The sequence below is a fragment of the Delphinus delphis genome, chromosome 5 (assembly GCF_949987515.2).
Source record: "Delphinus delphis chromosome 5, mDelDel1.2, whole genome shotgun sequence".
Taxonomy (NCBI): Eukaryota; Metazoa; Chordata; class Mammalia; order Artiodactyla; family Delphinidae; genus Delphinus; species Delphinus delphis.
The window spans coordinates 70,197,686-70,214,540 of NC_082687.1; the positions used below are offsets into that span (position 1 = coordinate 70,197,686).

Genomic DNA, 16,855 nt, shown 5'->3' on the forward strand with positions numbered 1-16,855 from the left:
TTTCTTAATTAGGATTAGACTCTGGAATAACAAAGCTCTTGACAATTACTTTCTGCTTGCCAATCTAGGAAGCTTAAATCCTTTCCTACACATAACAGAATTTAGGATTATGCAGAACTGTGTAGTGAAACAAGAGTTTACTTGCAACATGTCATGGTGGTTAATATTCCAAGTTTTAGCTGGACGTGAGTTTCTATCCGGGCTCTGTCACTTAACTGTTTTTTAACCTTGGACAAGTAACACATTTTTTTCCAAATGTCAGCTTCTGCATTTGGCGTAATACCTAGCTCACAGTGTTTTATGAGAGAAGATAAGATAATATATGCAAAACACATAGCAAAGTCCTGGCATGTAGTATACACGTGGTAAAAGCTGTTTTTATTCATTCTTTCCTAAATGTATTTATTTTTTAATAAGCATTCACTGAATGCCAAGTATGTGTCAACAATAGTTCTAATCCGTTGGAATATTATAAGTGTACAAAACAGATTCTTGCCCCTAAGTTTACATCTTTGTGAACAGAGCAAAAATAAATACACATAGTGAAATACATTATGTAGTATGACGGTAAGTGATGAATGCTATGGAGAAAATAAAAATAAATAAATAAAAGTAGAGCAGGGAAGTGAGTATTGGGAAAACTGAAGGCAAGATGAGATGTTGACATTTCTATGAGGATTTAAAGAAGGAGTCACATATATGGATGGCTGGGAAAATAGCATTCTAGGATGGGGAGGGATGCAGTTAGTTCAACGGCTTTAAGGTGGGAGTATGTCTAGAAAAAGGAGGCCAAGTTGATAGAGAGAGATGAAGTGAGATATATAATAGAGAGGATGGCTTACATCACTTAAGGCGTTGTTGGCCATTATAGGAGCTTTAGTTTTACTCTGAGTGAAATGGGGAGTTTTTTCAGAATTCCAAGTGGTGGTATGGCATGATTCCGTTTTCTCATGTTTTATAAGACCCACTCTCAGTGATATAATGAAAACAGACTGTATGAGGGCAGAGGTGGAAGCTGGGAGACCATTGTTATCCAGGTGAGAGATGGTGGTGGCTTAGACCAAGGTGGAAGCAGCAAAGATCTTGACAGGTAGCAGGATTTTGGATATATTATAGAACCAACAGTTTTCCGTATGGATTGGATGTGGGTGTGAAAGAGAAAAGACAAAGATAATTACAAGGTTTTAGCCTGAGCACCAGCAAGCATTGTAATAAATGTAATGAGTATTATTATTTTACAATTTGTGGCTTTTTGTTTTATGCACTTAAAAAAGAACAGTGAACTCCCTTATACTTCCTTGTAACCTCCACAGCACTGTGAAAACGATATGCACCCAGCTGGTGCTGAATAAGTGATTGTTGAACCTTTGAGGGCTATGGGGACAACTCTACTGGTCAAAGAAAATAGTAAGGCATGAAAAGATAATATGACCTTTCAGAGAGAAACTTCTTTTACTTTACAGCTTGATCTAGGTCTGGCTCTGCCTATGCATTCCCCATTCAATTGTCTGATCCAGGCACTCTGCTCCAGACATTCTCCAAAATCAGTACGGATGCCCACAGCCTTCTTGACTGCAGAAAATTGTCTCCCTTGTTAGGGAGCCTTAGTAGTGATCTGGCTTCATTGTTCTCTGGCCACACAGAGACAAGTACTGTACGGTCAATGGAAATGGACAATGGATGAAATTACCTGACTAAATAAGTCTAAAAAGTCTGTCTAGAATTTTTCTTACATGGGCAAAAGGCAGTCTCAGTTCTTCTCTTTCTGTGGTGATATATTCTTAAGGAACTAAAGAGAGCGGCCACAATATTTTCTGGAAATGATGTATTTCATTTCTGTATTAGGTTTATATTCTTGTGAACATTTACAGATGGGATTCATAAAGACATCCACACTGAGAAAAGAAGCAAACATTATTATTTCTGGGAGGACCAAAGGAAAAATCAATTACATAGCTTACTTACTATTTCTGTTTTTTCATCATAATCAGTGAGTCACAAATAAAAGCAAACTACCGAGACCCAACAGTTCAGACACATAGTGTCAGCTCCCTACAAACAGGAGAGCTGGGGGTGAGACGTATTGGGCACAAGTGAAATACCTTGATTTAGCTATAACTGTCCCTGTGACTATAAACTGGATGTGTTTTTCTTGCATGAGGTATAAAGGCTCATTTATCAACGTTTCTCTGCCCTTATAGCAAAAGGCTGAGAGTTCTACGTTCTGAGCTCAGTGAAGGCAAACATGGGGTGAATCTCTTTGATCTATTAGCTGGGGTTGTACAACAGCTGCCTTTTAAAACTGCCTGGAGAGCTGAAACAGCAGTTTAAGAGACTACCAGGAATGGCAGGAACAAGTAAGGGTGGACAAAGTGGGAATCATTTTCTGGTAAAACCCCAAATGTATCAACCTACAAGTTTATATAACGAATACTGTTATAGGACGTGGTGCTGGAAACTGAATTTAGGACAGTGGGGAAAAATCAAATGCTCATAACACTGTATTAGAGCAGAGAAGGAAAAAGGATAAAATTTAAATGCAAATCAAAAAAGGAATGAAGCAACGTGATTATTTGCATTGATATATTTTATGGAAGATATACAATCAGAGCTGAGAAATTAAAAGTATACTATAGATTAATAAAGAGTAAATTTAACACCATTATAAAGCAATTATGCTATAATAAAGGTGTTAAAAAAGAGTAAATTTAATTTTTTATTTCAAATACGGTCTGTAATCACTATCCTTGAAAGGACAGTTTTTTCATGCATGAGTCTTTGATGTTATTACATATATATATATATATATATATATCTTTTCAAATATTCTGACTAAAAATTTTGACTGTAAACATTTTTTCCTCATATCTCTACTTCTTATATAGTAGTAAATGTCTAAAATAAAAATATTTTAATGTTCTGAAAAATATATAGACATAATTAGGATTCAGGGACAGATCTAGAACAGAGTAAAATAATGTTATGAATCACAAAGGAGACTGAGTTTGGGAACTTGCATTAAACTGAGTTTTCTGACCAGATCTAGGTGTAGCATCCAAAACAATTTTAAAAGACCACCAAAGAATTCTACTATCACTTTAATTTCACAGTTATCTTTTTTTTTTTCAACCTTTCATTTATCTCCTGCATCTAGTGCATCTTTTCTAAGTTCCTTCTGCTGTGTTTCTGCCCTCACTTTGAGGTCCAAACCCTATGCTGTAATCGACTTTCTTAAGATTTCTCCCTAATTAGAAGTCTAGGTCTCCTAAAATTGCATCAAAGGGGCCTATCAGGGGCGTCCCTGGTGGCGCAGTGGTTGAGAGTCCGCCTGCCGATGCAGGGGACACGGGTTCGTGCCCCGGTCCAGGGGGATCCCACGTGCCGCGGAGCGGCTGGGCCCGTGAACCATGGCTGCTGAGCCTGTGCGTCCCGAGCCTGTGCTCCGCAGCGGGAGAGGCCGCAACAGTGAGGGGCCCGCGTACCGCAAAAAAAAAAAAAAAAAAAGGGGGGGAGCCTATCATAAGAATTAATAATCATTACTGTTAATGGCTAGCTAGCTCCTTCTCCCTTCCTCCCTCCCTCCCTCCCTCTCTCTCTTTCTTTCCTTCTTTCTTTCAACTATGAGACCATGTAATCAAATGAGTCGAATTGATAGAAGGGAAAGGTTCTGAGAGCAAACTAAGACAACTTTTAAAATTTTAAAATATTTAAAAAGAAGCATGCATTAAAGGATGGCTTGAGAAGCCTTCTCTGACACCCCAGTTTTGGTTCAGAGTCACTCCTCTTCTTACCATCAGCCACCTCCTACCTCCTGGCATCACCGCTTAGCATGATTGATTATTTTTACCATTTACACATGCTTTGTAGACAGTCATCTATTTACTTGTTTCTTTCCCCTCAAAGACCATGATGGCTACATACTATGTTCTTTATTTGTCTTTTATCTAAGTGTATGATGTAGTGTAACAGTCCCTCAATTATCATTTTTTTGAAGGAAGAAAAACAAGAGGAAAGAAAGGAGGAAAGAAAGAAAATTTATTTATCGATTTATCAGTATCTTTCTACATGTAGCCCTCTTCAGAAGTTCCAGATTTAAGATAGACTGATATAAGGCTTTTGATTTTTTTTTGTTTTGTTTTTTGTTTTTGTTTTTGTTTTTTGCGGTACGTGGGCCTCTCACTGTTGTGGCCTCTCCCGTTGCGGAGCACAGGCTCCGGACGCGCAGGCTCAGCAGCCATGACTCATGGGCCCAGCCGCTCCGCAGCACGTGGGATCCTCCCGGACCGGGGCACGAACCCGTGTCCCCTGCATCGACAGGCGGACTCTCAACCACTGCACCACCAGGGAAGCCCAAGGCTTTTGATTTAAATATGGGACAGTTCAACACCAAAATTTATATATTGGTATGTGTATACACATACACACAAATATATACATATAAATCACATATTATTATATATATGTATACACACACAACAATATATAATACATATATAAACAAACCATATACACACATACATATATATATATTTAGGTATATCTAATACATACTAATACGTAACATATACATATTACATCAGGTATATGATGGAATGAAAAGTTGAAATGACATCATGTTTTATAAAACCAGCACCAACTATTTAACTGGACTGTAGATTTCTTTATTATTATTTCTACATTATTTTATCTCCTCAAATATATAACTTTAGACTGGTGCATGGCAAGTGTGTAATAAATATATATATGATGTGACTATACTGGCACTAAAGATACCAAATAATCTTAAACTAAATGAAAAATTCTTCCAATGGTTGTGTTTTTGAATGACATTTTATTATTGAAATAGTTATTAGCATGGGATTTTTAAGTAACAAAAAATGTTTCAGTACAGCTCTCTAAGTAGCTGTTGAATTTGGATGAGATAAAATGAATATAATTATGCACAGTTCACAGGGTGATCATGAAATTATATATAAAAATTTAACCCAGTCCATGCATATAGTAAATGCTTAATAGGTAATAAGTTCCTTTTACTATCACACAATGGGAATTCAACAGATAAGTATTTAAGGGTTGCTACATAAAGTTTCTAAAAGTTCCTAATTACATGTTAGGTGTAAAATAATCATAACATTTTCCAATATACACACTGTCAGGAAACAGCATCCAGTGGTGGGTGATAAAGTTAATTACTTTAGGAGATTTCTTTTTTCCTTTTATACTAATTTGGGCCAAATTTATTTTTAAGAAGAAATTGATACTATCATCAAATTAGAATATCAGTTAGCTCCATTTTGTAAGTACAGAATTTCTTTTTGAAGCTGATCCAAGAGATTCAGGGAAAGATAGCAAAGGTTTGTAATATTGCCAACAAGGCTCTTCATGCATTTACCTTTAGGATGCTGTAGATGAAAAATGTTGGATTGTTGAATATGAGAACTGAACTCTATTAGAAATAAAGGCAAATGATCTTATGCTTTTAGCATCTGAATCTAAAACCATGCCTTAAATTTTTTCCTTATATGTTTAATGTAATTCAGCAATTTACCATCATAATACTTTTTCTACATGTAATTTATTGCAGGTTATCCATAGGTGTAAAGATAATACTTTATCTCATATTTGAGTGTGACAGGATTGGTAGGGCCTTATCCTTGACCATAATCTTCTGTGATAATCTATGTCGTTCCATATTATGCACATAGGACAAAGTCCTGGGCACTGTTGAGTGGTGAGTAGAGTGGGGAAACACACAACCATTTAACAACTCCTCATGCATTAGAAGTTACAATATGATTTGATTATTTCATTTGAAGAAGTAAACATTTCTGAAACCAACAGAAAGACTAATTAAATACTCAGGGATGGCAAGGACAACTTCAAAGAGGAAGTGTTATTTGAACTTATTTTTTAAGAACAAGGATTAAATGAGAGGGCATTTTATGTAGAGGAAAGAAAAAGCACCGCCCCCCCCACCTGAAAAAGAATGAAGGAGAATAACATGGAGTTGGGTATGGCTAAGGTATACAGTGTGGGACAGTGCTGGATCAGGATGGAAAGGAGACAAAGATCATGAAGGGTCTGATGTGCTATGCTGTGATCTTTGAACTTGATCTTTAGGCAAAGGAGAGTCATTGAGAAAAACTTGATCAGAGAAGAGACATCACATGATTTATTATTAGCAGTGTCATGGAGGGTATATAGGAGTTGGTGAGACTAGAAACAGGAAAACTAAAAGAGGCCATTCCAGAGGTCATTGCCAGTGAGGATTGAGAGAGAAGGGAAAGTCAAGAACGATGTAGGAAATATAATCAACAGAACCCAGTCAACAATTAAAATGCTGGATATGAGTAAGAAGTTCAGCCTGAGACTAAAAGTTTGACAACTGACAAAATGATGGTGGCTTTTACCAAGACTAGAAATAGAGGAGGCAGAAATTTGAATATTTGAACCCATGGCCTATATGAGCTTTTGAAATTTAGTGTTTTCAATGTCTATGCTTCTATTACATTTAAATGCTTTCCTTTTACAAAATAGAAAAGAAAGAACTGAAAAATTATTTTGCAAAGTAAACGGAAATATTGCTGTCCACAGCAGTATTTTGTGAGGATGGTGAAAAGGTCATAAAAGAAAGAGTCAATTAGCAAGCTTTAACTTATGCACCTTTTTTATAAGAAAGAAAATTAATACAGTGGAATTTTTTCAATCCTTTGTATTAGTAATATATATGCACACACACACATATATATGTGAATTGTAGTTCTTAGCGCATTAAGAATGCTCAATTTATGTTGATTTATAAAATAATTCACTATCTTAAAAAGGTAAAAGCTTATCATTATATATATTGGACATAAGAATCATTTTTTATTAATATGTATTTGGGGAGCAAAATGTAAATTTATATCAGCATAGTTTTTATTTTTAAATTCTCATAACTTAGTTGTTAAGCTGGTTTCTATCAGTACTTAGACAACAGCATAGGATTTCAGGTTGGTGATTAATAAGCTCCAAGTTTCTAACTAACCCAGGGATACTAGATATGTAATAGCCTGTGCTCAGACTAAACTTTGAACTCTTAGTGTTCTAGGGTATCCCATGTGCTCTGGATTCCATCTTTAACAACTTGAAATGGGATGGGGTCACTAGAATCTCCTCAAAAGAGAATCTAACCTGTGATAGTAAAAGTGAGATCTTTGAGAACATCTTCATTCTTTCCCCTGTCAGAGTCCCACACTGAGCATGTAGCAAAGTCTTGATGAAACATTACCTTGAGGAACATCAATTGCTTCTGGCACCACTAACAGCTTCCCTTTGAAAACATTCTCTCCCTTGTCGGTCAGGCAGGGGACGTCTCTGGACAATACTTAATAAACTCTTAGCAGCTATTTGTTAATTGAACCAAACGGTCCCACTAAATCCATGGGAATCAATGTGCATTCAGTCTCCTCTTCCCTTTCCTAGTTGATTTCCTTTACTAGTGCTTTGGGGAGAGAGGTGTGTCTTCAGCTTCCTCACCAGAGCACGCTGAATCATTAGGTACTGAAGAAAGACATTTCAAAGAAAGAGAAGGCACTACAAATCTTCTACCTGGTGATGGTTCTAAGGGCCAGAACAGTCCCAAACCTTATTGGGGGATAGATAGACCCTCCAGTGATTTCAAAGTCACATTCATTTGTAACCCATAATCAGTGACTGTCATGATGGGGTATGTTTAGTTTATCCTTTGAGGACTTTGTGTCCTGTCCATAAACATACAGCCATCGTGATTCTTGTTTCGGATCCCCAAATGTGCTATACTTTTTAAATCAATGCATTTTCATTAGTAGGAAAAAAATCAAAATAAATAAACAAAACTACAAGAACAAACAATATACAAAGATTCAAAAATTTAAAAGCACCAGGAGCCACACTGAGAGGAAATTTCATGTATTCAATATACGTTTATATTTCATGTTTCCAAATCATTGTAAAGAATCAAAGTCCAAAACTTAGAACTATCATGAAAAATGATTGTAAGAAAACACAATTCATATTGGTTTTATTATTGGTCTTAACTCTTCCTGATTTTATGGGCACTATATTTATCAAACATGTGTTAAGTGTCTACTGGGAGGAAGATATCGGATAAGCAGCAGCAATTCTTTTGTGGTGGAATGGTGACAAATTATATGATCAGATTCCAAGTTTTCAACTTTTAATAGGGAACACTAAGCGCCATATACACAAAAGTCGGTTAAGTATTTGTTGACTTTACTGAACTGGACTGATGACAAATGGCACATGTAGCTGTTAACAGAAATCATCCCAGGAAGCAAAATGTCTTTGTTGCTGCTGAGAGAGTAAAGCAAAACAGCAATGGCTAACTTGTCTTAAAATATGTGCACGACATCCTATTTATGATACATGGTGAGCAAAATTATTAGCATCCTCATCTTCTTGAAGGGATGTCATTTACAGTTTGATTTTACTCTCCATCTTATGAGTGTGTGTCCTTATTAGTATTAGTGTTATATCTAAATTACAGGGGTGAAGAGGATATAGCTTATTGCTTGGATGGTTAGCTGCAATTAATTAATGTCTTTTAATACAATTAATATCTTTCCTGACTCCTTAATTATTATCTTTTTTTTCTTCTTAGAGTATGTAAATGATGTTTGTAGTTGGCTTTGGCTTCTCACAGAAGCAGACTCTAAGATACACAATCATCTGGGAAGGGATATCAGGCGGCACTAGCTGAGGGAGGTCAAAGTGATACAGGGAAGGGAGGACAGCCAAAGCAGGGTACCATGGTGAGCAGGTTACTGCTGAGGACAGTTGTAGTTTCCTCCCTGAAGTCATCTGGGAAATGGTGTAGAGCATGCCTTAGAGTTGTCTCCACTGAGAGGGAGAGAAAGCTGAGTTCCTCCAACTCTCATCCATCGTTGGTTGATGGCTGTTCCCAGGAACACAAACTTTTCTGCAATTACACCCTGCCCTGCACAGCCAGGAAAAGCCCTCAGGCAGAGAATCACAGGAGCTTGCAGCAGAACATCCCAGCATGTAGAGCAGCGGTCCCCAACATTTTTGGCACCAGGGACTGGTTTCATGGAAGACAGTTTTTCCATGGACTGGTGAGGGGTTGGTTCAGGAGGTAATGCGAGCAATGGGGAGCAATGGGGAGCGGCAGATGAAGCTTTGCTCGCTCACCCGCCGTTCAACTCCTGCTGTGCGGCCTGGTTCCTAACAGGCTGCAGACCGGTACCAGTCCACAGCCCGGGGGTTGGGGACCCCTGATGTAGAGGAATCATGATTGTCAAGGGGCTATGGACAAAGAACTGGCAGCAGATGCTACATTGGTCTTCTATGGATGTATACTATTGTAAATGTTATTAATATAATTATACTATCAAATTTTTTACTTGGAATCATCATCTATTATAATAAAAATAATCCACAGATATTTTGCACGTAACTCAGAATTTCTCTCCTCTCCAGGAACTTTCCTGCCACTAGACCTAAAAACCTACTTCCATTTATTTCAACATTCTGTCTTCTCACCCCGATATAATTAAGGATATTCCCTCCTCCTTCTTCCCTCCATGTATATAATGTCAATCTCTTTTAATGAATGCACTACCTGCTTACTCAGGAATATTCCTCTTTCACTGATCTTGTCTCCTGAATATTCAGCGGCTCCCTTAGTCCCTTCCATCTGCATTGCCAGATCCTTAACTATCTTCCACCTTAAACAAGCAAACAAAAACTGTCTCTTTTCCCCCACCTTCCCTTGTTGCTGGAGTCCTGTTTCCCTTCACAGTCGAACTTCTCAAAGGTTGTTTAAAATCACTCTAGGCTCTTCCTCTTCTCTCACTTCCCTCACTTCAAGCTGGCCTCTGCACACATTACTTTACTAGTGGCTCCCAGGTCTCTAAATTCAGTAAATATTCCAGACTTCAGATTACTGGATCTCTCAGCAGCAGTGACTGTACGCAACTCACTTCTTCGCAGTGGTGTAAGCTGCCTTTGTAACGCTATAATCTCTAGCTTTAAGGACACTTTATTTTCCTCTACTTTTTCTGAACATGCATAGCAGGAGAGTATTCCTTGAAATGCATACATTCTTTAACTGTGTTTATGATGTCCTTAAACTTTGAAATTATTTTCTTTAAGGTAACTTTGCCTATCTCTGTTCTGTCTTGAGGTGTTGCTCTTACTGTTTAGAGCTTTGAGGGTAATTTTATTTTTCTCCCTTTAGATTCTTAGTTGGCACCTCATGGCAGCCACTAGGATGATCACATTCTCCTTTACTCTTTACTTGCCATTTGGTGTGTAAGTGGATATTCTTCATGTCCTTAGCATGAATATATTCATGTATTTGTATCAACTCTCTTTTCTAACTTTACAACTCCAGATTAAGGAGAATAAATTCCATTTGCCTCTATTTGGGTGAAGACTACCAGAACATTTTAATTTCTCTCTCTTGGAACATTTTAAACCAATATCTATAGTGACTAACGTTTTATTCAATTGTTTATTGAATAAATGTGCCAGGACCAGCTACATAATTTGTGAGGCCCAGTCCAGGATGAAAATGCACGGCCCTTTATGCAAAACATAATGAAGAATTTCAAGGAAGCAAAAACAGAACATTAGACCAGGCATGGGACTTTTCTGAGCACAGGGACCTATGTGACTGCACAAATTGTATAGCTATGAAGTAGACCCTGTGCAAGTGTTTGGGGGCAGGTGGCAGCTGAGAATTAACTTTAGAAATGAGTTTCAAATGAGTTTTACAACAAAATTTCACAAATACCATTTTTTTGGAATAAAATAGTATATAAAATAACAATGTTGAAGGAATATATTTATTTGGAACACCGTAAGTGTGCTTTTGGCACAGAGTATTGTGGTAAATAGAAATATGTAGTTGATAAGAAAATACTTTTAGTTTTAAATTTATTCTTGACTGTGGTACAGGGCTTTGTTTACCCTGAGGGCTCAGGAGCCAGAGTGCTTAGTTCCTAAAACCTGGCTCTGTCCACCCAACAGAGTGTGGGTCATGGGGCACACTTCCTTAACTTCCCGTACATCAGTGTACAGATATATTGGGATGATAACAGAGAATCTATCTCATAGATTTCTCATGTAGATTATTACATTTCAAGTCCTTTTAAGAGTAAGCATTCAGTCGACTCTGTTATTTCAAAATCCTTTTACTTTTTATTTTTGCTTTAGTGGATACAATATTCCAGACTCAGTTTACTGTCTCTTTCATGGTTGTGAATTAATGTTCAGTATAATATTAAAATATTTCATGATATTGTTTGTGTAGAATTACACATTTGACACTTAGCAGTTAAGGCATTAAGTTCATGATGGTAGAAATTAATGATGTACTTTTTTCTTATAAGAACACTGAAAGGGTTTTAGTTTTAAATTTTTCCTTTGAGCTTTCCCCCCATTGCCATTTGGCTTATTTAAAATCAAAGATCTAAATCACCTGGTTAATAAAGCAATCCAGTTAATTGTGCTACACGTTATAAGTTACATAAATTTCAAATCTAATTCGATTTAATCTTTGCGGTTTAGGCATTCTTAGATACATGTAAAGGCAAGCTTGTTTGGAAGTAATCCTTGTGATTAATGAATGTTATTTGCTTTATTTTTATGTTACTGAATGATAAAGCTTTTTATAAAATATGAATTATGTTTATTTATAATGATTAACAATGTGTTTGTGCTTTATTGAGAAGATACACTAATTTACAAACTAAATCTCTACAAGCATGAAATACCATTTGAAATATTTGGTTTAATGGTCAATTACAGGACTGTATCAAACAGTAACCATACCAACTGTACTTTATTTTCCATACTGGTGGTACATTTAAGATAGTTTCTGAGAAACTATTCATTCTGAGCAGTGTGCTGAAAACAAAATGCTCTAGTCAGGTATAGTTTCCAAATAAGAATGTCATAATCCTTCTAAGCATTTAGCATTTAGGATTGTTACACCCTATGAAGTAATTAAGTAATACAGCTATTTTTGTTGGTTGTGAAGATTTTGTTGGTTGAAAAGAAAGCAAAACCGAAATATTCCCAAATATCACAGAACTTTCTAACCATGCCATGTACTTGACCCCTTCTCTCTCCTGTGGTTCTCATTATATAATGTCTATATTCAATCTCTTTTTCTTACACCAGACAGTATTACTGAAGTCTTCACTAACATCTATGTGACCAGTTTTGGCCCCGTCTCAGATACAGATATGGTGAGTTTTTCATTAAACAGTATTTTTACTTCATATAATGGGAAGTTTGGGGGGTACTTTAGAATAAACACGTATTTTCAGTGTTATAGATTCTGGATCTGTCTCATGCCTATTTAGTCTGCCCAAATACATGGAGAGTTAAGGCTGTTAATCTGCTTATATCTGTGTGCACCATTCTAACTTGAGTGTTCAGATTAACCCTTCATATTTTATATTATCTTCAAAATTTTCTACCCAGCTGCAGTGTGGCAAACAATTGTTTAAATAAAAATAATGATATTACTGAGAACCCGGTTCGTGGGCCTCTCACCGTTGTGGCCTCTCCTGTTGCGGAGCACAGGCTCCGGACGCGCAGGTTCAGTGGCCATGGCTCATGGGCCTAGCCGCTCCGTGGCATGTGGGTTCCTCCTGGACCGGGGCACGAACCCATGTCCCCTGCATTGCCAGGCGGATTCTCAATCACTGCGCCACCAGGGAAGCCCAAACCACTTTGTACAATTAAGGCCCCTACTTGACTTCCATACGTCTGGGGCAGTTTCATAGATAACTGCTTCTTACAGGTTGTGGTTACAGTCGGTGTTACAAATGGAAACCTTCTATTAACATTGAGTAAGGTGGATTTCTTGTCATCCTAGTTACATAAATACACTACATACATTCATACATATAAATTAATCTAAAGAAAACTAGAATCTTAACATTCTTGAATTCTATGGAACTGGTCTTTATTTTTCTTTAAAATGAGATCAGTAGAAGACGGAAATTAGTCTGTTGGGTTAGAAATCAGTGGACTAGATACATCATCGATAAATCCTTGGTTAAGCATAAGAATTTTAGTAATCCATCTTCCACTTCTACTGCTATCTACAGTGCTCTATTATAGAAGTTTTTTTGTAAAAATTATTTTTCATCCACCTTCCTTATGGTCAGGGAATGAGAATTAGAGGAGATGCCCTTGTCCCTGCTTTGCCTGGCCTTTCTCCATCATGTCATCTCTTCCCAATTTCTTCCCTTTATCTGATACCCGAAGGGGAAGGATAAGTGTGCAGGTTTTCCACCTGGATAAACACACAAAACTAAAGGTTTTCCTTTTTTGCAGAGGCTCATTAACAATATTAGCCAATTATTTTTTATTGAAGTATAGTTGATTTATAATATTGTATTAGTTTCAAGTGTACAGCATAGTGATTCAGTTATTTTGTTTTCAGATTATTTTCCATTATAGGTTATTACAAGATATTGAATACTGTTCCCTGTACTATACAGTAAATCTTTACAGCTTATCTATTTTATGTATAGTAGTTTGTATCTGTTAATCCCATATTCCTAATTTACCTCTCCTCCCCTGCCCCCCCCCCGCCTTTGGTGACCTTAAGTTTGTTTTCTATGTCTGTGAGTCTATATCTGTTTTGTATATAGATTCATTTGTACTATTTTTTAGATTCCATATGTAAGTAATATCATACATTATTTGTTTTTCTCTGTTTCAGTTACTTCACTAAGTATAAAATTCTCTAGGTCCATCCATGTTGCTGTAAATGGCAATATTTTATTCTTTTTCACAGCTGAGTAATATTCCATCATATACTTATATACCACATCTTCTTAAGACAATTTTCTATTGACAGGCACTTGAGTTGTTTCCATGTCTTGGCTATTCTAAATAATGCTACTATGAACACTGGAGTGCATGTGTCTTTTAAAATTAGAGTTTTTGTTTTTTCCAGTTATACACCCAGGAATGGGATGGCTGTATCATATGGCAACTCTATTTTTAGTTTTTTGAAGAACCTCCATGTTGTTTTCATTAGTGGCTGTACCAATTTACATTCCCATAATTATCCATTTTATTGGGACCTCCCTACCTTTCCTTTAGGGAGCAGATATGCTGCTTTTATCACTAAAAAATCAGTTTTTCTTCCAACCAGAGCCATTTCTCTGGCCTCATAGTTCTTTTTTACATTAACTTGGATGGCTGAAGATGTAAAGTGGAAGAGGGGTGATGACCCCCAATGTTGGGGAGGTGGTTGATACCAAACACTGCTGATCTTTGAAGTTCTTTCAAATTAGAATGTGAAGATTTAAGTGCTTTTGTTCCCCAACTTCAGGCATTAGCTACAATTCTGCAACAACAGGAAAAATCCCACTTTTCAACATAACTCTCCTCCTCCCTTGCAGTATCCTATATCATGACGTGAAATATTAATCCTCCTCTTTCCATAGGTTAATTTCAGTGTACACAAACTTGAAAAGATCACAGATACATATTTTTAGTAAGAGTGTGTATCCCAAACATTATTGGTTGGCAGTAAAGATAATATTTCTGTGAAGCTTGTCTTAATAAATGCTCTCTATCTTAGAGACCATGAGAATGAGCACCTAACCTCTATGTGGAGTCAAGTGCAGAGAGTCAGAATTTTGTCTAGCACTACATTGAAAAATTAGCAGAATATTATATAAATTATGGTTCTTATATGGTAAGCTATGGTGTTTTATCACCAGCCAAAACAGAAAGGCAAATGATATAGGAACCCAAAATATCAAAGTTTTCAATGTTTTAGATTTTGTGTAGTGAATATTAATACTAACAGTTACTATGCTAAAGTTTTTTTGTTTGTTCATTTTGCAGAGTGAGTTCTTTTACCTGAAAAAATCAGAAGTAAACAAATCTTTATATATGCTTTTTCTAGACATGCAATTGTTTGTTATTTGAGGGTTTTAGACAAACAGTTATATTTTTTACAAAATATATGAAGAGACTTTTTTCCACTGGTGATAATGGATTAAACTAATCCTCCTCTTCTTTGTTCTGACCATTCTTTGGGATCACTGAAAAATTTAGAAAGCTGGTAGCTTCAACTCAAAATGGATTAAAGACTTGAATGTAACACTTGAAACCATAAAACTCATAGAAGAAAATATAGGGAGTAAGCTCTTTGACATTGGTCTTGGCGATGATTTTTTAAAATTTGACACCGAAAGCAAAAATAAACCAGTAGGACTGACTATATCAAACTGAAAGCTTCTGCACAGCAAAAAACCATCAATAAAATGAAAAGGCAATCTACAGAATGGGAAAAAAATATTTGCAAATTATGTATCTGAAAGGGGATAGCAACCAAAATATATAAAGAACTGGTACAACTCAATATTAAAAAAAAAACAAAAACCACAATCCAATTTAAATAAGGAATAAAAACTGAATAGACATTTCTTGAAAGAAAACATACAAATGACCAAGAGGTACATGAAAATATACTCAACATCAAAAATCATAACAGAAAAGTAAATCAAAATCACAATGAGATCTCTCCTCACACCTGTTAGAATGGCTATCAACAAAAAGACAAGATATTCTATATGATATCACTTATCCACTTATATGTGAAATCTAGAAAATAAAATAAACTAGTGAATATAACAAAAAAGAAACAGACTCAGAGACAGAGCGAACAAACTAGTTGTTACTGGTGGGGAGAGGGAAGGGAGGAGGGGCAAGATAGTGGTACAAGATTAAGAAGTACAAACTACTATGTGTAAAATAAATAAACTACAAGGATATATCGTAGAGCACATCACAGGGATTATAGCCAATATTTTATAATAACTATAAATGGAGTATACCTTTAAAACTGTGAATCAGTATGTTGTGTACCTGAAATATATAATATTGTACATCAACTACACCTCAATAAAAATAGTTTTAAAAAAAGGCAAGAGATAAATGTTGTCAATGATGTGGAGAAAAGGGGACCTTTGTGCAGTTAGCAGCCATGTAAATTGGTGTAATCAGTATAGAAAACAGTATGGAGGTTTCTCAAAAAATTAAAAATAGAACTATCATATTATTCAGTAATCCACTTCTGGTATATATATTCAAAATGAAAATAGGATCCCCAAGAGAAATCTGCACTACTGTTTTTTTTTTTGTTGTTTTTGGCTGTGCTGCATAGCTTGTGGGATCTTTAGTTCCCCCACACAAGAGACTGAACCTGGACCCATGAAGTGAAAGCACCGAGTCCTAACCACTGGACCGCCAGGGAATTCCCTGCACTCCTTTTTTTATTCACCATTTTCCACAATGCCAAGATATGGAAATATGATGTGATATATATATATCACATGAGAAAGAGTGAAATCCCGGCATTTTTGACAACATGGATGGACCTCAAGGGTATTATGTTAAGTGAATAAACCAGACAAATATTGCATTGTATCACTGACATGTGGAATAAAAAAGTCATAAAGAGATGTTAGATAAGTGGTTGCCAGCTGCTGAAGGGTGGGGAAAATAGGGAAAGGTCGGTGAAAGGGTATAAACTTTCAGCTACAAGATGAATAAGGTCTGAGGATCTAATGTAAGGCATGGTGACTATAGTTGATAACCCTGTATTGTATAATTGAAATTCACTAAGAGAGTAGAACTTAAATGTTCTTGCTAAAAACAAACAAAATAATAAATAAATAGATATGAGGCGATATGTTAATTAACTAGACAGAGGGAATCCTTTCACTATGTATATCAAATCACCACTATGATTGTTTCAAATACCTTAAATTTTTTCGTCAATTATACTTCAATAAACCTGAATTTTTTTTAA

General features: G+C 36.2%; 1 protein-coding gene across 2 annotated transcripts in view; it reads left to right on the forward strand.

Moving 5' to 3' along the window:
• Positions 1-16,855, forward strand: part of GABRA2 (gamma-aminobutyric acid type A receptor subunit alpha2) — a 126,876-nt gene that overhangs the window by 37,293 nt on the left and 72,728 nt on the right. For both annotated transcript variants that reach the window (XM_060012612.1, XM_060012613.1), the window contains exon 4: positions 12,187-12,254. In XM_060012612.1, coding sequence (XP_059868595.1) covers positions 12,187-12,254 — 68 coding nt within the window. The remainder of the gene's footprint in view (positions 1-12,186; positions 12,255-16,855) is intronic.